Source organism: Quercus suber, unplaced genomic scaffold (assembly GCF_002906115.3).
Source record: "Quercus suber isolate HL8 unplaced genomic scaffold, Cork oak 2.0 scaffold_100, whole genome shotgun sequence".
NCBI lineage: Eukaryota > Viridiplantae > Streptophyta > Magnoliopsida > Fagales > Fagaceae > Quercus > Quercus suber.
Window position 1 is genome coordinate 768,929 of NW_027069565.1, and position 23,370 is coordinate 792,298.

At 32.6% G+C, this 23,370-nt stretch overlaps 1 protein-coding gene across 2 annotated transcripts; it reads left to right on the forward strand.

Annotated features, from left to right (window-relative positions):
* The first annotated feature begins 11,292 nt into the window (after positions 1-11,292).
* Positions 11,293-18,446, forward strand: LOC111994940 (delta(24)-sterol reductase). Of its 2 annotated transcripts, none has more exons than XM_024026830.2 (3): positions 11,293-11,425; positions 15,709-16,970; positions 17,759-18,446. In XM_024026830.2, exons 2-3 carry the CDS (start codon positions 15,723-15,725, stop codon positions 18,212-18,214), a joined length of 1,704 nt encoding a protein of 567 aa, XP_023882598.2. In that variant the 5' UTR covers positions 11,293-11,425; positions 15,709-15,722; the 3' UTR covers positions 18,215-18,446. The 2 variants fall into 2 exon arrangements, with proteins under 2 accessions (XP_023882598.2, XP_023882606.2); XM_024026838.2 differs by lacking the exon at positions 11,293-11,425 and adding an exon at positions 13,778-13,891.
* The last annotated feature ends 4,924 nt before the right edge of the window (positions 18,447-23,370 follow it).

Genomic DNA, 23,370 nt, shown 5'->3' on the forward strand with positions numbered 1-23,370 from the left:
TTCATTCGCCGGCCTAACCTTCTTCATTCGCTGGCCTGACGTCACTCTCTCTTGTTCATCTCTCTCTCAAGCCTCTCAAGCTCACTGTCATCTCCGATCTCATCATCGGCCCGACCATCTTCAAGCTCACTCCGGTACAAACTTGCTTCTTTTTTTTCTTTTTTTTTTCTTTTTATCAAATCCGGTCTCATTCACTCTCATTTACTCTCTCTCGTTCACTGTCATCTGCCTCAGACGCACAAGCTCACTCCAGTCTCTCAAGCTCACTCCGGCGGCGGCGGTGGCGGCGGTGGCGGTTGTAGGTGGTTGTGATTGTTGTTTATTGTAATGGATATATTATTTTATTGTAGTGGATATATTATTTTATTGTGTTGAAAGCTAAAATAGATCCACTACTGCAGTATGTGTGTAGCTAAAATAGATAAAGTAACTTTTGATGGAGCTAAAAAGCTAAATTTTTAGCTCCACTGCTGTGAATGCTCTACGCTGTAACATTACTTTATGTAATATTTTATTAATGTAATCTAAACACAGTAATATAATATTACATTTGTTAAGAAGGTAACGAGACTAAGATAATATGATAAATTTTGTAATTTTAAATTATAATAATATTAAAAAAAATAAAATAAACCAAAAACTTTAATATCATATCATCGTAATATGCATTACATTAAGAGTACAGCTTAGCAAACCAAACGCACTCTTAGTATTTTTGCTTTCAACGTACCAAGAAGAGTGGCTTTAGGGCCATGGTCTCTTAGCTTTATCAAAATTTCCATTAATTGTATTAAAAGAGTGTTAGAATTTTTTTTTTTACTAAAATTGACTGGCCGGCCCCTTGTAAAATTTTGATAAAAATATATATCCATTTTAAATTTCATTTAGACTCAAATAATTAAAAAAAAAAATACAAAGACCACAAAAAATAATTTGTATATGACCTTGTGGTGATTTGTTCCCAAAAACCTTGGGTTTTTTGGCCTAGACTTCCAATTTATTTGTATTTTGGGTTGGGCTTATTGCACAATGAGAGATCCAAGAAATGATTGCTGATGACATTGATGGAGTTATACTGGTATTTTGGCATTGAACTTCATTAGTTATAGCTCTGTCATGGAGATTACCACACATTCGAGCTCCCTCTCTGGGATCCGAATAGGATTTTCTTCCCCTTATTTTTTCGTGTTTTCACTCCCCAATCTTTTTGACCTCTTCCTCCTTCCTTTCCTCCCCTGTTTATATCATTCTCTCAGTGTGGTTGTCATTATGAAAAAAAATTTATACATATCAGTGGATCCCTCCATATCATATCACTAATCAAAGGGGACACACTTCCTGCTATTGACATGACCTCCTAGTACTTGTACATGACGTCAGTTATTGCTCAGCAGGCGAATTCCCTAAGGCATTACCTCTTGTTCACGTCATTTCTTGGGGTGCTTAATTATATGCTCGGCTAGCTTCACCCAGTTCGACTAAGTGAGCTGAATTGGGCAGAGACTATTCAATGAGTGGGCCTGCAGTTCAAGGACGGCTTGCTGTTCTCGATCCGTATAGATCCATTCCCAAATCAACGTAATCACAAAAAGAAATCCCTTATAAATTTCTTTTTAAAAGGAAACAAATCCCTCTTAATTAAATTAACATAATAAAAAAATCCTTATAAATTTATTTTTAAAAGAAAACTAACCCCTCTAAATCAAATCAACGCAATCACAAAAAGAAATCTCTTATAAATCCCTTTTTAGAAGGAAACAAATCCATCTAAATTATGACTTCGATTCTATATGAAAAAATCCCTGATTAATATATATACACACCATTTACTATAAAAATCAACCCCCCCCCCCCCCCACCCCCCCCCCCCCCCCCCNTTACAAATTTGGTTGTAGGCTAAGGTTACAATTTTACTTAATATCTTTTTATTGGATATGAATTTGACAAATTCACCATAAGATTGCATTTTCTTTTATATCCTTCATACTTGCAAAATTTCCAGAAGATCAAAGATTAATAGTTACGTCGTCAATCAATTGTTTAAATTGCAAGTTTTTGTAGTCTAAAATATGTATAAAAGTAAGTATTTGGATCATATAATAAATAACATTTGATTGACTTGTATGTTAAGAGTGCAAAGAATGTGTAATTCAACAATTAGATTTTCAAATATATAGTGATGCTAATTTTTTTAAAGGAGGTTCGTAGCCTTAGGCTACAACTAAGTTTGTAGTCAAATTTTATCCTAGTTATATTATTATTATTATTATTATTATTATATAGGCTACAACTAAGTTTGTAATCAAATTTTATCCTAGTGATTTGTTATTGATTGTTTATTAAATAATAATGGCTTCAGCAATTAAATTAAGTTTAATTTTTTTTATCCTTAGAAAATTTTATACATATTTGTTTATTAACATTTATAATCATGATTTACACTTTTAAAAATACTATATAACTAGAGAGATAAACTGATTAAAAAAAAAACGTGAGAGATAAAGAATTTATCAACACTTTCTAAATTGTGCTAAGGGATGGAGAGAGCAAGAAAATCAACAATTTGTCCGCTCATTGATAGTTTAATTAGATTTGTGTTTTTTCTTCCCATACGTGCATTTTCAGTGATTGTTTACTATATATATAGGAAAAGACAATGCTAAAAAAACCATAATATATGTGTGTGTATATATATATATTTATTTATAAACATTAGGTTATAATCAATTATATATGATTTTAGTACTATGAAAAAGTAGGGCACAATTTCAAAACGTATAAAAGTTTTAAATAAATTTATTTTAATAAATTTATTATATATAGCTTAGTCCTCCTAGAAGAATTCTCAGCTCCACCACTGACGAAATTGGCAAAATTTGGTTGGTCACTTCTCAACAACATATTTATAGCTCATTTACAATCCAATCTCGTACACTTAGAGCATCCACATCCGGATCTCATATCCCATCATATTTTACCATCCCAAAAAACTACTTTATCACTTTATACCATACCATTTTACAATTCATCCAACATCCCATATTTCATTTTTTCATTCTACTTATTAAAATAATATAATTACACAATAAAATAATATAAAAAATCTCTCTTCCTCTCTTCATCTTTGTTCTCCGACTCTCTGTTTTCCCTCTCATCCACCACCGCCGGCCCACCAATACATGCTTGCAACTGTGAAAAATCCTTGATTTTTTTTTCTTCTCTTCACTACCAATTCATCCATATTCACAAAGAAGAAAGAGCAGAGATAAAATTCAAACCACCATCCATATCAAACACATACCCAATTTAGCCATACCCACTCTTCCTTAAGCCATCAGTCACAACAGAAAAAAAAAAAAAAAAAAAAAGAAAAAGAAAAAAGAACCCAGATCATAACCCAGAAGAACCCAGACCTCTTTCTTTAGGCATCGGTCACAACGAAAAAAAAACACACACACACAGAACCAGATTGCAACCAGAAGAATCGGATCGCAACCCACTTCGCAGCGCTTTTTGACACCAGATTCTCCACTTCAGCGCCTGCAAACTCACGTTCATCGCTTTCCTCCTATTCACCGCTTCATCGTCACGCTATCCAATGGCATCATCACAGAGAGATCGTCTCGTGTCACGAGAAACCGGCCACAACTAAACAAAACAATCACCACCACCACCACTACCCTCTGCCCAAACAACCCAGCAACACTGAAACCCCACCCATCAAACCCATCGGAACAAATCCCCCAAACCATCGGAAAAAATCACAACCACCGGACCTAAATCCAACCACCCAACACCACCCAAATCCGACCCAAACACCAGAAACTGGAACCAAAAACCCAAAATAAAAACCCACCAAAATATGAAAGTAACCCAACCAACCAAACACCGGCCACCAAACCCAGAAACCGGCCACCATGTCAACACCACCAAACTCACCAAACACCGGTCTCTATGCCGATCTCCACATCAGTCTCCACGCCGATCTCCACCGCGCTGACCTCTAGCCACCACGCCCATCGCAGCCACGCCACCAGCCTCGCCACTACGCTGATCTAGAAGTCCGATCTGGCGTGAGCTCCGATCTGGCTTGGTGATTCGGCGTGAGCTTCGAGAGAGAAGCTTGACAATGGCGAGAGAGAGAGGATGAGAAACAGAGAAGGGCAGAGAGAGAAAAGAAAGAGAAAAAATGAGAGATGAGAGAGAAATTGCCGGTTAAAAAGAGCATTAAAAAATTATTTTTTTTATACCATTCAGCTACAGTACCATCTTACATTTGAGATGGTACTGTAGCTAAATCTCAAATTTTTTTTTTGCATATGGGATATGGCCTTCCCATTGCTGATCAGTTTTGGGGCTTAAATGCCAAATGTTCCTAACATTTGGCATATACAAGCCCCAATGTTACAACCAAAATGCTTCTCTCCAAATAGCCAAAAAGTTCATCATAGCTCAATTGGAGGAAAAGTCTTTGTTACAGTTCCAACTAGTCTTATCACACGCGTTTGCGCGTGCAATGTGTTTTTTGTTTTTGTTTTTTTGTCTATTGTTTGTGAGATTAGGAATTAAGGAAACTAGAAATTAAAAACAAAAAAAACAAAAAAATTAAATAAAAGAAGCCGGTGAGTCATGATAAAGTTAAAAAAAAAAAAAAAATTTGGAATTTGGTCTTGAGGGAAATATAAAGTGGACTGAGAAGTTTTTTTTTTTTTTAATTTTTTTATTTAAATTTTTGGATAAGTTTTTTTTGAAGATATGGATTAATAAGAGAGTGTCCTATTTTGTAGGTATATTACGTAGAGTTGGAAATATATTTTTACCGAGTTGTCAAGTTTTGCGCTATTAAATGTAGGGTCTAGGGGTATTTCTAAATCACATAAAAGTCTAGTCCAAAGAGAGAAATTTTCTTATAAATAGTATAGAAACTTTACATTTATGTCAACATAATGATCTAGATAATGATTATAAAAGAGATAATGATCTACATATTTCCAAAAGACGATTAAAACTTTCAAGTTTGTTTACAAAAAATATAAGCATGTATGGAATTTGAATAGGCCCAATTATAGAAATGATAAAATATATAAGACTTAAAAACAGAATATTGAGGGAATTTCAATTAGTTTAATTAATAAAGTTTTTTGTTAACAAAATATTAGATGAGTTTTAATTAGCTTAGTTGGTAAAGTTGTAACTGGTAAAATTTTTTGTCCTTTAGAGTTATAAAGTAGCAAGCATTTTGCTGGCATATATACTGTGTCCATATTTGCTTTTCCTATTTTTTGTCCTTTACAGTTATAAAGTAGCAAGCATTTTGCTGGCATATATACTCTGTCCATATTTGCTTTTCCTAAATCCCTATCAGCTTTTCTCTCATTTTCTTTACTTAACCCCAAAAAGCCTCAATCAAAAAGAAAAAAAAGACCACAAAAAGCCATCAAAGTACCCGCGGCTCCACTTTTTACTCCCATACCACGTTTTTGCAATATCGTATAAAATAAAAATAATAAAATAGTAATACTACTAGTAGTAATATATATATATATATATGATATATTATAAAACCAAAATTTTTGACTTTTTAAAAAAAAAAAAAAACTTAAGAGAGCTTGCCACGTAGAATTTGAAATTCCCACAATTTTTCACATCACCGCTATTTTCTTTTTCTTTTTCTTTTACATTTTATTCTAAAGAGCCAACTCTCAATCTCTCATGCAATCTCTCTCTCATCCGCTTCTTTCTTCTATCTTCAATAACGCTTCACTCTGCTCCTCACTCAAACCCTAAAATGCTAACCTTATTCGTCTCCACCCCAATCTCCTATCTTCTCCACTATTTGGGTTATTGGTCACGTTTCCCTACCTCCAGTATTCCCCTCCCAGTTGTGTCTCTGCCTTCTTGCTTTCAATTATTTTGAGAAAATACACAAAGGTTGAAACTTGCTGTATGAATTATACGAATTTTCTAAAAGTGAGATAGAGATAGTGTCTTAATCTGTAGGATTTTGATAAAAATTTAAAAACCTAAAACTTAGGAACTCTTTTAAAAATAGTAAATTACTATTTTAACTAATTTGTGTTTTAAATTTAAAAGTATTCAACTAAAAGATAGAGGTCTTTTAGAAAATTTAAGAATTTGCATGAAGATATTTTAGTACGCAAATTTTTTTTTTTTTTTTTTGAGAAGTAGAAAAAATGAGGGTTTTTATGGTCATATTACACTCCCGGACAGGGAGTCAGTGGCCTCGGTCAGGGAGTCCGTAGTCGGTTTAGTACGCAAAATAATAAAACTCAAATAAGGAATCCTATTATTAATAGTATAAATAAATAAATAAATAAGTGAATGTAAATAGGTCAAATTAAATTTAGCAATAATTGGCAAATAATTATTAACATCTCATGAGAAAAGATGAACAAGTGGATAGAAATGGTTTTGCACTGCAAAACTCATGGCGTCAAAAAGTAATGTTGGCCTATATATATTGATGTCACCAATGACGTCCAGTTCAAATTAACCACCTTTGGTGTTTTTTTACTTTTACCTTTGTTCGGGCGTGGTTGTCAATATGTTCAATTGCAATGGGAGATTGGTTTGTTCAATTATACCACAATTGTAAAGAATCCTTTTTTAGCCACAATTTGGAACCATATGTAGCTCCAAATAGATTCTAGCTTTTGTTTTGTTTTGTTTTATTTATTTATTTATTTATTTTTTAAAGAACATATACATTCATCTAGATACACTCTACATCAATCACTTTTTAATGGAGAAAAACTTATATGACACTAATTTTTTGCTTACAATTATTTGGTTAGAGTTTTGTAGAGAGAATGAGAGGAATTTGAACCCTGTTTGTTCTTATGTAAAGAATTAGATAATATTACTCAACTACAAGGTCGTTGACCTAAACACTATTCACATGTGCGTTTGATCTATACTGGTTATGACTTCCGATATTAATTTAAATGTCAATTTAAATTTGTATTCTACCAAATAATATCGACATCTTTAAAAAAAATTTAAAAAATTTATACTTATCTTACTTGCCACCTACCCAAATTGTCTCAAAATTCTAAATGCATATATAGCAAGGGCCAAAGGCTACATCTAGCTAGGTGGGACAGCAACAACCCATCATTTTATAGTTTGTGGGTGAAACTTTTATAGAAATTAATAATTTAATTTAAAAACTTTTATAGAATATTGAGAAAATTTTAGTTAGCTTAATTAATAAAGTTTTTTGTTAACAAAATATTATATGAGTTTTAATTAGCTCAGTTGGTAAAGTTTTAACGGTAAAGTTTTTTGTCCTTCAGAATTATACAATAGCAAGCATTTTGCTGGCATATATACTCTGTCCATCTTTGCTTTTCCTAAATCCCTATCAGCTTTTCTCTCATTTTCTTTACCTAACCCCAAAAAGCCTCAATCAAAAAGAAAAAAAAGACCACAAAAAGCCATCAAAGGACCCGCGGCTCCACTTTTTACTCCCATACCACGTTTTTGCAATATCGTATAAAAATAAAAATAATAAAATAGTAATACTACATTACTACTACTACTAGTAATATATATATATATATATTATAAAACCAAAATCTTTTACCTTTTTTTTTTTTGTTAAGAGAGCTTGCCACTTAGAATTTGAAGTTCCCAAATTTTTCACATCACTGCTATCAATCTCTCACGCAACCTCTCTTTCATCCGCTTCTTTCTTCTATCTTCAGTCACGCTTCACTCTGCTCCTCACTCAAACGCTAAAACGCTAACCTTATCTGTCTCCACTCCAGTCTCCTATCTTCTCCACTATTTGGGTCATTGGTCACATTTCCCTACCTCCAGTATTCCCCTCCCAGTCATGTCTCTGCCTTCTTGCTTTCAATTATTTTGAGAAAATACACAAAGGTTGAAACTCGGTGTATGAATTATACGAATTTTCTAATATGTATTGCAATATTGGTGTTGTTTGAATTGATTATATTGGTTGAAACTTAGCTATATGAAAATTTTATATGACTTTATAAGGTTTGATTCTTAGTGGAATGCAGTTCAACTGTTTGATAAAATTCCTCTTTCAAAATATGCACAATACGTGTCTAAAATGTGTGTGTATATTGTGTTTGTTTCTAATTTAAATAGTTCTTATTCCGGGTACATAATAAACGCACAAGATAGTTCTTAGTTGAAGTTCAGCTGTTGATAAAATTCCTCACGCAAGATGGTCTGAAGAATCACATAAAAATGATTACTTTTTTGTTTGATAAGTTGTGGTATTTTAAAAAGATTGAGCATGAGCATGAGCACACCATAACATTAAAAAATTCTTCTTAAAAATATTGCTTCTTTTAGCTTTATGCACAGCTATTATTCAGATGGGTTGTCTTATATTCTACAATGTTCTGTTGATCAAATTGGCCGCTACCTAATGATCCTAAGTAGGTGACTTTATCTACCCATTTAGTAAGCCATTCTTTTTCACTTCTTTGCCAAAACTTTTATTTTGCAAAGTGCTTTGATATGCTTATTTAAGCAACATTTTGTGCTAACATTATATGAATTTTCTAATATGTATTGGTGTCGTTCCATTTGATTATTTTGGAATGGTTGAAACTTGGCTATATGATGTTTCCAAAATGACTTTACTATTTAAATTTTATATGTTAATTATCCTTAATTTATTGTTAAGTTGGTGCTAAATTTGGAAACAAATAACAATAAGTAAGATGAATTTATTTAATCAAAACTATCATATACAGATACATATGGAAAAAAGTGAGGTGTAAGAAGGATTTATGAGAAGACCATTGGTGAATATATATAAATTTTGAAAATAATTTTTAGTTGGAGTGTGATTTAAATTTTTAGAAACTTAGATGATAAAGTTTTAGCTAACTTAAATTATAATTAAATCTTATCCCTTGATTCGAGGAAATATATCCTAACAATTAATAAAATAATTTTTTTTAAAATTCATAAAATGTAAGATGCAACTTGAGGGAAAAAGAGTGGGAGTGTTGTGTGGGATTCTAGATTTTAGTTTATAATTTATCATTTTTAAAATTTTTTTTCTAAGGAAGTTAAAAAAAATTAGAAGACTTTTAGTTTGAATAGAATTTAAATTTGTTAAAATTGAAATGATAAAATTTTACATAAATTAAAATATTGTTAATTTTATCCCTTAATTTGAGGAAACATATCCTAACAATTAATAAAAAATTAATTTAATAATTAATAAGAGTAGTTGTTTATTATGAAAAAAATTGTGTGTGTGTGTGTGTGAGAGAGAGAGAGAGAGAGAGAGAGAGAGAGAGAGAGAGTTTCATATAAATTTAGCAACTCCTATGAATCTATACAAGATGTATATCATTCCAATACAAATACACATGCTTAAGTTGAAACTTGAAAAAAAAAAAAAAGGTGGGGTGCAAGAGAGATTATATGGAAAGACCATTGGTGAATGTATATAAGTTTGAAATTTTGATAATAGATTTTTAGTTAGAGTGTGATTTAAATTTCTGAAACTTATATGTATGTTGCATATTTTGTTAAGACACTTATTGTTACTTTATCTAAATAAATTGATAAGAACAAATAAATTGTTGTCTCTGTCAACGAAAACTTAGATGCATGTTGCATGTTTCATTAAAAAACTTATTGTTACTTTATTTAAAGAAATTGATAAGAACAACTAAGTTGTCTCTATCAACTGAAACTTAAATGTATGTTGCATGTTTTGTTAATTAAAACACTTATTGTTATTTTATCTAAAATGCATGTTGAATGTTTTGTTAAAACACTTATGGTTACTTTATCTAAAGACATTGATAAAAATAAATAAGTTATTGTTTCTATCACTTGAAACTTAGATACATGTTGCATGTTTTATTAAAACATTTATTATTATTTTATTTAAAAAAATTGATAAGAACAAATTACTCTATCTAAAAAATTGATTTGATCTAAAATATTGTTTTAATTTGGTAAAGTCATTTAGCGTAATCATAATTTTTAAATCCACATTTTATTATATAGTATATAATTTAAAATAAAATAATCATAACCACCCGGTCTTTAGTGTGGATGGTGCTATAGTGCATGAGTTATATTTTTAACCATTTAATAAAAAAAAAAAAACAATAACCATAATCACAACACCTTTTCACAAAAAAATTTACAATTATTATTGGGTCAAGTTGTAAATAATAATTGATAAAATAATGTTATTAGTGAGCAAGTGATGGTGATGACAAGTATTTTAAAAGTTGTCAGATGGTGAGTGGTGAGTGAAGAGGAGTGGCGAGTGGTAAGTGGTGAGAGTGGAAAACGTGAGGATGAGGAGTCAGCGAATCTGATTGGCTGGCTGTGTAAATTGTTTATTTTTGGCTATTGATTGGGTTGATCCGTCTTCCATTTCTTCAATCTTCTTTGCCCTTTTTTACATAGGATTTACTAATGTAAATCTTTATTGCAGATATTAGCGAACTATTTTTAAAATATTTTTATAAAAAAAATTAACTGTTTTAACAATATTTTTTTAAAAATAGACGGTTAATGTGTGTTCTAAAGACACATATTAACTAGATCTTTTTAAAGTTTTACTAACGTGTATTCTTAAGGAATACATTAATAAATCATTTTTGAAAAACTTTTATGATAGTAAATTATTTAAAACAAAATTTATAGAAAAAAAATTTATGAAGAAATAAAAAAAATAACTATTTTTGATTATTTTTTTAATTTTTCATAAAAATGTTTCTAAAAAAATAATTAACTATTTAATACAATTTTTTTTTTTACTTTTTAATTGTAGTGCATAACTAAAAATAATTGTAAAGCCCAAAAAAATATAGTATGTATTTGGATAACACTGAAAGTTGCGGCTATGTTTTCTATTTCACGTTTCGGAACTTTTTTTTTCAATGCATGAACAGTAAAATCACTATACAAGAGACAATTATTACTGTTCATGCACTATAGTGCACTGTTTATACATTAAAAAATATTAAAAATGAGTTCCATAGTATTATTTACACATTTAAAAATTATTTTACTACAATATTTTTAGTCACAATTAATTTTTAGCAATAATAAATTATATCCAAACATACCTATAATTTTAACTCTATTATTATTGGTCACATTTTGATATTTAATGCTATTAAAAATAACAATATAAGTAGCGTGTAAATAAGATTTCTCCTCGGGCGAATAGTAGTAATTAAAGTACAAAAAAGTCTTTGTCACAAGTCACAGCTATTATTACACTCGCTCGCTGCTCATAAATAAATAAAGAGTATTTTAATTGGCGATCACTGTCTCTGTCTATAGCCCACAACACTACACTCTTTTCGCTTCTCTATATCTATCTGTGCTTCACTCACTCCTTACTACACACTTCCTGAGCAGCTATTTCCTCTTGCTTCAGGTACTCTCTCTATCTCTCTCTGTTTTTTTGTGTTTTTCTTTCTAATGTGTTCTGAGAAAATTTAAAAAAAAATTGAAAGAGTATTGTGGGTATTGAGTGTTCTGTCTCTTGCTGCCTTTCATGTCTGTGTGCTAGATTTACAATTTTCTTTTCTAAGCTTTTTCTTAATTAAACATCCAACAGATCTAGAGAGACTTTCATTTTTTATTTTTTATATATTTTTCTCAGAATCCAAAAGCAGTAGATCTTGGATCTAAATTTCACTTCTGTTCCTTGTTTTGTCAATTGGTAATTTTATTTTGTTAAAAATAATAGTAGGTAATTGATAATCACTTTGGCAATAAAAAGAAATGAGTGTGTTTTTGGAATGTAGTTGTTTTTATTTCTTTGGTGGCAGTAGTGGGAGTAGATCTATATGATATGATAAAAGTCAAATTTCTTTGGGTCAGGTCTCGCGTACTATATATATATATATATATAGCTAATTTGAGATGCTTATTAGATCTTTGGTCTATTGTGTGTATGTGTGTTTTGGAATTTAATGCTGTATTGGATGAGCATATTTAGCATTGTAAGTAACGTGATGAGTTGTCTACTTGTCTATCATCATCTATATTCTCAAAATAACCATTGGGCTTTGCATGGATAAGCATTACAAATTTTGGCCAGATCTAATGCCCACATCACATCACTTGTGTAATTATTCTCATATTGACTAGATCTAACGGGCATACCACAAAGTTCTTCATCTTTTTCTTCTTGTACCTAATATTGTGTGCTTGTTAGTCTTGACTCACACACACGTGCGCACACACAGTAATCCCCAAATAAACGTAACAATTGCTGTAGCTTATTAATACATATCTGAGAGTTAATTTCTTAAAAAGAACTTGTATTAATATTCCCCAGATAACAGTGACCAATTTCTTCCTGCATATTTTGTTATTAATCTGCATCTTGTCTATTCAAAAACCGGAAGGACTTCTATTTTTTTTTTTCTTCACCAAAACTATGCTTATGCCTATGCTACCACTTTATCTTCTCTTTTTTTTTTTTTTTTTTTTTTTTAATTTTTTTAATAATGATTTGATCTTTATGTATATGTTAAAAAAAAATATATGCGTTTTGGTGTCATGTCATCTACTCTGTCCCCCATTAACTTTTTTTTTAATAAACTTTTTCCTAAATCCTCGTTAGCTCCCCCCCCCCCCCCCCCCCCCCCTATTTTCTATCCTAAAAGGGACCCCGCCATTCCACCTTTTCTTCTTTGAGACGAAACTTTCACTACCACGTTTCCGTAATAAAAAAAAAAGAAAAGAAAAAGAAATCTAATTAAAAAAGAAAAAAAAAAGCATCGCAGTTTTTAGCAACTAAAATAAAGAAAGAAAGAATAAAGAGTAAAAGTGGCTGTCACGTAACGTTTTTAAGAATAGTGGAAGCAGTGAGAGACGCGAGGAGTTATAGTGTGTGTTGTACTTTTTATTAAATTGTAGTATAATATAATATAATCATATTTGATTTGATCCCTCTTCGATTTCTTCATCTTCTTTGTCTTTTATTATGTGTACTTCTACTACTACTGTTACTTTATTCAAGGGTTATTATTCTTGATTTCCTCATTCCCCTTCCCCATGTATTTATATATTCATATTACTTTTAAATAACTTTATTTATACACATATTTAGGATCTGAGATCTGTTTAATTTATTAAAATTGAAATTTTTTTGATAAAAATACTATAAATAAAGGCAAAAGTTACAGTGAGATTCATGAATAATAAAAAAGTACAGTAGAATCTATGCATAGTAGAAAAAAAAATTAAATAGTAAAATAAGCTGACTTTTTAAGTTGGAGCCAAACACACGCTTAAATAAAATTTAGCTATAAACAAGAAGAAGAATTATTGAAGATGAAGATGATGATCATCTTATATAATTGTTAAAAAATAAGTAAAAGAGAAAGAAAATAGATGAGTGTTAAATATAGATGGTCTATTCAATTCAATTGGTATAGAGAGCTATATGTAATATATAATAATAGAATGATGATATCATATGACTAAAACTACAACTAAATACGGAAGGTCTCCTCATTTATAGGGATGAAAAAAGATAAAGATAAAGATAATTTCAGTTTGTATTGTGGTCTTTTCAATTGCCCACCCGCCCTAATAGAATGGAGGAAGATAAAGTCTAACATGTTTCCTTTAAATTATATTTATATATATGAAACTGAATCACTACTTTTATTCCCATCAAAAAAAAGAAAAAAGAAAAAGAAAAAAGAATCACTACTTTTATAGCTTTTTTATTTTAATTATTTTTTATAATTATTATTTATATTTAGGCACCCACAGCCACAGCCACACCATTAACCCTTTTCACTTTGGGTTTATATTATATATGTCGCTTCATTTACTCTTCCAATCTTATCACACTTCCTGAGCTTGCCTTCTTCAGGTTCAGGTACTCTTTCTTGTTTGTTTTGTGGGTAATAGTGCTGTTCATCCACTAAACATTGTGTTTCTCTTTGAGATTTTGTGTTTGGTTTCTGAAATACATACTGGCGTAATGTAATGTTAAAGTAAAGGCAACTAGTTAGTTAGTTACTCACAAACTTCCATTTAAAAAAAAAAAATAATTACTGCATTTTCTCGGAATTTTTTGGTGTAGTAGTAGATCTTGGACCCAAATTTCGTTTCTGTTCCTTTGTTTTGTTAATTAGCAATTTATTTATTTTGTTATAAATAACAGAGATGTTTTGATAATCAGCTGTATGGACTCGTTTTGCTTAAACTAAAATCTATTGTGTTTTAGTTGTTTTCATTTCTCTGGTGGCAGTGGCAGTAGATCTCTGAATTTTAATTCTATATGATTGATTACTCACATTTCTTTGGGTCATCTCTGAGACAAGTAGTAACATTTCTTTGTTTGCTCTCTACTGTATACCAAATATTGATTTGGATGCTTACTCAGATCTTCGTCTTATTTTTGTGTGTGTTTTGGAATGTTATGCTTTATTGAATAAGCATAACATTGTAACGTGAATTGTTTCTTTATTCTCTGAAAAACATTGGAATTTGCATGGATATACGTATTTTACCAAACCTAATGCCCACATCACATCACATGTGTACCTATTCTCATATTGACTAGATCTAATGGGCATACCACAATTGTTCTTCTTCCTTTTCTTCTTGTCGCTGCTATAACTACTGTGTGCACTAGGTCTTTTTGGAGTTAACGAACGCGTTCCTAGAAATCCCCAATAAACAAAAGTCAAACGGGTTAACATATTCATTCTATTGTGGCATGATCACGGGTTAACTAATACATGGGGCACTTTGGTTTTCATGTTCACTTGTCATTAAAGTTGTTGATTCTGACTTGACTAGAAGATGTATTTATTAATCTAAGGATGTGTTTGGATACTACTTATTTTGCTGAAAACTGAAAACTTATTGCTGAAAACAATAAAAAAATAATTTTTGGGTTACTGTTCACCCCCCAAACACTGGACATTTGTCTTAATGTGCTGTTTATGTCCCATGAACAGTGCAAGAGGTGTTGGTAAAACAAAAAAAAACGCAGACACAGGGAGAATAATTTCTATCGAAATGCATACTAAGTCTATTTTGGCTGCTTGTCAATTCTCAATTATTTTTTTGTGTATGTATGTATGTCGTGTCATGTCATGTATTAGTTTTTATTTTTTGCACTGCAAACCATCTTGTCTCAGGATATTTGTTGTGTATATTTTTTCTTGACATTTTTGGGCCATATTCTTTTTCCCCTACTAAATGATACAATGCACTATTGAACAAAAGTTTGTCTTCATTTTGAAATTAAAGGGAAGCCTTTAGCATATATGATACCTTAATATCTTCTGTTGTACTGTTTTGGTGAAAAGTAATCTTTACATATTTAGTTTTATTAATTTTCTCTATTGTTTGTTTTACTCAATATATTGTTTATTTTCCTAGTAGAACGTGTATAAAAGCAACTGGGACAGTTGGCATTGCTGGCTTAATGCATCTTAAACTCCTTTAGATAGATTGATTTTCTTAAGAAATGATTTTGTTAACATGTAACTGATGCATGTAAGTCGCCCTATTCTTTAGAGCAAAAAGGTCCATAATTTCATACATATCAAGATATTTCTTGCTTATTAATACATACCTGAGAGCTAATTTTTGTGTGTTAAGTGCATAAATATGGAATTAATTGTATGGTTTTATATAACGTTATTTATTTATTATTTCCTTTTGTCATGTCTAATACAGAAAAACTCCCCAAAATGTCGGATCTTGATGTTCCCCTACGCCCAAAAAGGAAGAAGGTGTGGGTGGACTATTTTGTTCATTTCCGATGGATTGTTGTTATTTTCGTTGTCCTCCCAATCTCCTTCACACTTTACTTCCTCACATATCTTGGGGATGTTAGATCTGAGATGAAGTCCTTCAAGCAGCGTCAAAAAGAGCATGATGAAAATGTCGAGAAAGTTGTAAAACGACTTAAGCAGAGGAACCCAAAGAAGGATGGTCTTGTCTGCACAGCACGTAAACCCTGGATTGCTGTTGGGATGCGCAATGTTGACTATAAGCGAGCTAGACATTTTGAGGTCGATTTATCTGCATTTCGGAATATCCTTGAAATTGACAAAGAGAGAATGATTGCTAAAGTTGAGCCCCTAGTCAACATGGGGCAGATCACCAGGGTCACAGTCCCAATGAATCTTTCCCTTGCAGTGGTTGCTGAACTTGATGACCTTACTGTTGGTGGCCTCATCAATGGCTATGGGATCGAAGGGAGCTCTCATATCTATGGTCTGTTCTCTGATACTGTTGTGGCCTATGAGATTGTTCTAGCTGATGGCCGTGTTGTTAGAGCTACCAGGGACAATGAGTACTCCGATCTTTTCTATGCTATTCCATGGTCTCAAGGAACACTGGGGCTTCTTGTTTCTGCTGAGATCAAGCTTATACATATTAAGGAATACATGAAGCTGACATACCAACCTGTAGTGGGTAATCTAAAGGAAGTTGCACAGGCATATATTGATTCTTTTGCTCCTAGAGATGGAGACCAGGATAATCCTGAGAAGGTTCCAGATTTTGTTGAAACCATGCTTTACAATCCAACTGAAGCTGTATGCATGACAGGTAAGTATGCCTCAAAAGAAGAGGCCAAGAAGAAGGGAAATGTAATCAACAATATTGGGTGGTGGTTCAAACCGTGGTTCTACCAGTATGCACAGACAGCACTGAAGAGAGGGAAGTTTGTTGAGTATATACCAACCAGGGAGTATTATCATAGGCACACTAGGTGTCTGTACTGGGAGGGAAAGCTTATCCTTCCATTTGGAGATCAATTTTGGTTTAGGTTTCTCCTTGGCTGGTTGATGCCACCTAAAGTTGCTTTGCTCAAAGCTACCCAAGGTGAAGCGATCAGGAACTACTATCATGAGAATCATGTAATTCAGGACATGCTTGTTCCAGCTTACAAGGTTGGGGATGCTTTAGAATGGCTCCACCGAGAGATGGAGGTACTTTTTTTTACCCACTTTACCTTCTTTTGTTTTCTCCAACATTTTTTGTTATAATTAATTTGTGGCCAATTATATGTTGGTGTGTATTTGCATTAATGTCAACATAGATTTTAGCATTTTGAGGTTAAGAAAAGAAGGGATTGAGGTGGGGGGGGGGGGGGAGAAGATAGTTATATTATCCATAAGATGACATGGTTATCTTTTCTATTGTCCTATTACTGATAGGATATTATGTAGACTTCTATGGTAGATTGCCTTAACCTGACAAACCAGGCTATTGCTTTCTGACACTTCCGTTGTATGTCGAGTGTCTTGGTAGAAACCTTTAAATATGTAAACTTCAGATCAAAATTCGACGGTAATGTCTTGTAAGGTTGTGTTTTATGTTCCAAAAGTAATATGCATAGTTAGTGAAAATGGGGTGCAGAAAAATGTGCTTTGATAGATAAATTACAATGGTGATTTTATATATATATATATATATATAACCTCCTTGCACTGAGATCTGTAATCCCCGTCTTGAGAACTAGTGCAGGACCCCCTTGAGCAATGGGCTTTGAAGTTTAGATTTAAGCTAGGAACCATTGTCAGTGATTCAAGGATAGTTGTGTGCTTGATACAATACCTATCAAAAAGTTGTGAGGTTGATACATGTAATGACTCTATTTCTTTGTGTCCTCATATTACCAAGTAGATATTGTGGGGTTGATGCATGTAATGACTTTCTATTTATCTCATATTTCATTTTGTTTAGTTTGCTCTTTCATTGTTTGTTAATTCTTCAGGTATACCCCATCTGGATCTGCCCCCACAGAATATACAAGCTACCTGTCAAACCTCAGATTTATCCTGAACCTGGGTTTGAGCTACAACGCAGGCAGGGAGATACACAATATGCTCAGATGTACTCTGATATTGGGATCTACTATGCACCTGGCCCTATCTTGAGGGGTGAGGCTTTTGATGGCGCTGAGGCAGTCCGTAAACTGGAGAACTGGTTGATTGAAAATAATGGATTCCAGCCACAGTATGCAGTATCTGAATTGAGTGAGAAAAACTTCTGGAGGATGTTTGATGCTGAGCTCTATGAGCAAGCCAGAAAGAAGTATGGAGCTGTGGGAACCTTCATGAGTGTGTACTACAAGTGCAAAAAGGGGAGGAAGACTGAGAAGGAGGTGCAGGAAGCAGAGCAAGCCCACCTTGAAACTGCTTATGCTGAGGTTGATCAGCCAATGGACTGATTTTTATTTTCTTGCCTTGCCCAGCAAGCTATTGTGGTTGATTATTATTGTCTTTTGTATTTCATTACATTTTCCTCTGCTTGTCAGATGCCATAGTTGCCGACATTATTGGGTAAAGGTTTTTTACGGATTAGATTAGACTCTGTCTGGAATTTAATGAGTTAGACTATGGATTGGTTTTATGGCTAAATATGTAACGACAATGGTTTTATGGCCTCTTTCATTCTCTCCATTAACTATCTATTCATTCCCAGGCAGAATGCATAAATCAGTGGGCGATACCTGAATTTGGTTACCCAAAACATCCTGCACCCTGTTTGTTTGCTTGTTTTGTTTTGTTTTGTTTTTGTTTTTGTTTTTGTTTTTGTTTTTGTTTGTTTTGTTTTTGTTTTTGTTTTTGTTTTTTTTTTTTAATTTGGCTTTCATGTACATACAAATACTATTAAATGTAATCTCTACCAAATGCCGAGTAATTCAAACCCTCCTTTATCAAATTCTCAAATTTACCTGTTTGCCACTTGGCAAGATTGTGGTTTAAGGTGTTTATTTTTTCATAGAAGTCAAAAGTAACAAAGATGACTGATAGCTGTTACTTGTTTTTGTGGTTCGAGGTTACACATTTAAGAAACTGGATTGAATAAACTGAAGTAGAATACAGACAAAATTATTAGATTAATTTGAAAGAATCAGGCAGCCCAACAATTTTAGGTTCAACAACTCTCTCTTTTTTCCCCCCCACAATTGCATTATGATGGGAATCGAAATCAAATAATTGAGAATTGAAATAGAATTGCATTAGGATGAAGAATCAAAACTAGAATTATAGAGAAAGCTGAAGAAACAAAGTCTCTGTCAAGATATGAAACTAAGATAAATTCATTAAAATAAAACTGATTATTCTCTTACACAATAGGCTTATTTATAATCTTTAACTACTAGGAAATAAACCAGATAATAGTTACAACTAGATGACGGTCAATAATATAAGTCAAAGCTGAAATTAAAGAGAACACATGGCAGATTTGAGAAGTCAAAATAAGTGGTTGGTTAGTTGCCCTGGCAGGTCAAAAAGGGTGGTTGGCTGTTTTGGCTTAAGGGGGGGGTGTTTGTTGGCTATTCTAAGGGTTGATGGTGGCTGCATCATCCCTCAAGTTTTAGCTAGAAAATAAGGCTTCAAATGCTTCACATTGAAGGCATTAGAAATATTTAGATGATGGGTAGTCGGATTGTGTAGGCGTTGTCATTGATTTTAATCAGCACTTTGCATGGACTCACTTTCCTTGCCCACAACTTGGAATAGGAGCCATGAGGACACCTTTCCGTAGTCAAAATCACCCACATGAGTTCACCTTCCTTGAAAGTTAGTATTTTTCGATGAATATTTGTAGCACCCATGTAGTTTGTATTTGAACGTTCAATTCTCTCCTTGACTTGAGCATGGATAGATTGCATAAACTCTATCATTTCTGCTGTTCTTGCATTCTCCTTAGAAAGTGGCAATGGTGCCAAATCTAAGACACTAAGGTTTTTTCTTCCTATACACAACTTCAAAGGGAAATGTTTTAGTAGTTTAATTAAGAGAAGAGTTGTAAGCAAATTTGGCCAAGGTAATGACACTTTCCCAATTCCAATGATTTTTACCAATCAAGCATCTCAAGAGATTCACAAGACTTAGTTAGAGAATTCAGTCCCTGTCTTATGCCATAGAGTTCGCTAAAAATGAGTAAGAAATTTAGCAACCTTGTTGGAAGCAATAGAAACGGGTACATTATAAAGCTTGTAGACTTCTTTGAAAAATAAAATAGTCACATTGGAAGTTTGCATGATGTGTTCTTTTTCTTCCCACCATGCATCATTTGACGATCTTTTTGCCGAGGTTTTCCAAGAAGGATATGGCACGCATCCATTGGTACTCCGTCACACCAAACTTCATAAAAATATTTCTTTTGTATAGAAAATGGCACTAAGCAACACTTCGTTACTTTCACCTCACTACCCTTCTTGAACCCATAAAGTTTGTAGGGTTGTGGATGATCTTGAGTGGTAAGCTTCAACTTATTAACCACCTCTTGAGAGATGACATTTTCACAACTTCCACCATTAATGATCAAATTACAAAATCTTCTTTCAATGCTGTAAATTGTATAAAAAATATTGGTTTTTAGCCAGTCTTCTTCAGAATTGAGTTTAGGAGCAAAAAAAGTCTTCCTTATCACAAGTTCAAACCCTCTTCTTACCAATCTCCTCATTTGAAGTTTGATAAAGAATGAGTTTTCCATCTTCATATTCAAGCTCTTTTAACCCCTATAACATAAGAGTTTTCTTTCCACAATTCGAAGATCGATACCATAGTTCTCCAAACCTGAAACATTTGAAAGTATCCACTTATTGTTGTCTACCCCTACTAACAATGGTTGTTTGGGACTGTTTTGGGGACTATAATAGCAGCTTTAGGTTATGTTGCTTGTTGCCTAACCCTAGAAGTTTCTCCTCTCTCATTTGTAGTCAAATTCCCAACCTTATATTGGTTAGAAATCTCATAACCAGAATTGGAACCCCATTTTCTAGACCTTAAAGCAAGCTTAGTTTGTTGTTTCTCCACCAATAAAACCTAGTTGTAGGCTTTCGACACGTTCCACATTGATTGTAGGCTAAGGACATCTTGGATGGATGTCTTCAATCCACTCAAGTACCTTGCAACCATTTTTCCTTCACTTTCATTCAAATATACCCTTACTATAAGTTGGTGAAATGGCGCTTCCATATACTCATCCATAACTTCATAATAATGAAACACCCTTTCAACAGTGTTAAGCCAATCAACTAAGTCTTCCGGTTTAGGACTCCTTTGAAACTCTGGAATTTTAACCTTGAAGTTATAGTAAAGTCTTGGCTCATTTCTGTCCACATAAGGCCTACCCCTTGGAGGAACTCCAAAAGGGTTCTCAAAATGAGAATGAGAGTCATCAGACTCATTAGTAGCCTCATGAGGAGGTTGCATATGTTGCAAAACTTTCGTAAGTGGCACAATTTGTCTCCTTAATCTAGCAATTTCATATTCTTTCTCTATATTTTGATTTCATCCACCATTCCTCCCCATTGGAGGGTTGGTTTCAACTTCTTCCCCAACATCCATTTGATTTCCCCCTTATTCCACCCCTCATTTGTCTCCTATTTGGGCCATTATAAGCTTCACAATCTTCAAAATATTGCAAATGGTAGTAGCAGCACAAGTGATCAATATGTGATAGTTTGCAGCAACAACAACACAACACGGCTTTGATTGGCACAAGGAACCTAGATATGATTTCTAGGATCTTGAATGGAGAGAGAAAAAAAGAAAAGAAAAAAGAAACACAAGGACACCTGGGGCTCAAATGATCAAATCAGTATGGAAAAAGAGGACTAGATTTGTGCTCTGATACCATATGATGGAATATTTTTTTTTTTTGGGAGAAAAAATGATGGAAATTAAGATCAAATAATTGAGTACTAAATAAGAATTGCATTAGAATGAAGAATCAACCCTGGAATTATAGAGAAAACTAGAGAAATATAATTTTTGTCTAGATCTAAAACTAAGATAAATTAATCAAAAAAACTAATTATTCTCTTACATAAAAAGCTTAATTATAATCTTAGGAAAATTACAATTGATCACCCTAAACTTTTCGAATGCATGTTTTGCACCATAAACTGTAATCCTCGTTACACTTTGCACCACAACATTAAGTTTGCTATTAACTTGGATGAAAATTCAAAGTTTAGGGTGCAAAGTGTAATTAAGAGTATAGTTTAGGGTGATAAAGTGTAATTTCTTCTTTGATTTTAAGAGATTGGTAATAGGGGCAATTAGGGCTTTTCACATAATACCATATTTTTCCATCCAATGTAACAGAAAACTTGATGTTGGGGGTGCAAAGTGTAACGAAGCTCATAGTTTAGAGTGCAAAACATGTACTAAACAAGTTTAGGGTGCAAAGTGTAAAACATTCCATACACATTATATGGTAGAGAAAAACAATGATTTGAATCTTCCACCAACAACTAGAATAAAAAATCATATGATTTAATTTGTAACATTCCATAAACTTCATACATTTGAAACTTAATTTTCCATTGTAAAGAGGACATTGGAGACAAAAAATGGTGTCATTACTAAGCAAGTGAGGCCTGATTACTAATTAGTGGTGAGTACTACTAGAAAGAGACATTTACTTATTTTTTGTTTTTCACTTTTTTTTAACAAAATTTTCATTATTAGAAAAAACTTTGAAATGAAAACATATTAGGGTTGCCTAAAAATCAATATAGCCGAAGTTCTAAAAAGTTAAGGACAAAAATACATTTTTGGTACTTAAGGTTGGTGTTACTTTTACTTTGGTTCTTCGCTTTTTGAAATTTGGTTTTGACAATTTATGTTTAACTCCATTTTTATATTGCCCCATTGTCTATTTTTGTTAGTAATCCAAATGACAAGTGCCCTTCATGTTTAACTACCTTATAAATATTAGCTTTAAAATGCTATGGAAGACAAAATATTAGCTTTCAAAAAGGCAAACAAAACCACCTCAATTTTACTTCGATCCAAATCAAGCATAGAAGTACTTTTTTTTATTTATTTTTATTTTTATTTTTATTTTTATTTTTATGGCCCATCCTTCACTTGGTCAAATAAAAGGGAAGGTTTGGCCAATATCAAGGAGCGACTAGATAGGTGCCTTTGTGATTGTGAATGGTAGCTTCTCTTTCCCAAAGTTGGGGTTAAACACTTGTGCAACTCTAACTTAGATCACAACCTAATTCTGCTTGACACTCACTTTGAGCCAAAAAATTTTGTTCGTCCCTTTCGATTTAAAGCAATGTGGACAAAAGATTAAAGGAGTAGAGATGTGGTCAACAAAGCTTGGCAAGTGCAAGTTGAGGCATGAGTTTAAGCTTGTTAGAAAACTGTTAGAGATGAAAAATGATGTGAGAAAATGGAATAAAAATGAATTCGGTATTGTCCAAGAAAGAATTAAAGTCCTTTAAGCCAGTATTGCTAAAATACAGTAGAAACCCCCGGTTGGGGTTTATGTCCTAAAATCCAATTGGTTTGCATGTCATGAATAATTAAGTTGTTTAATTATATGAGACTATCTATTTATGAACTAATG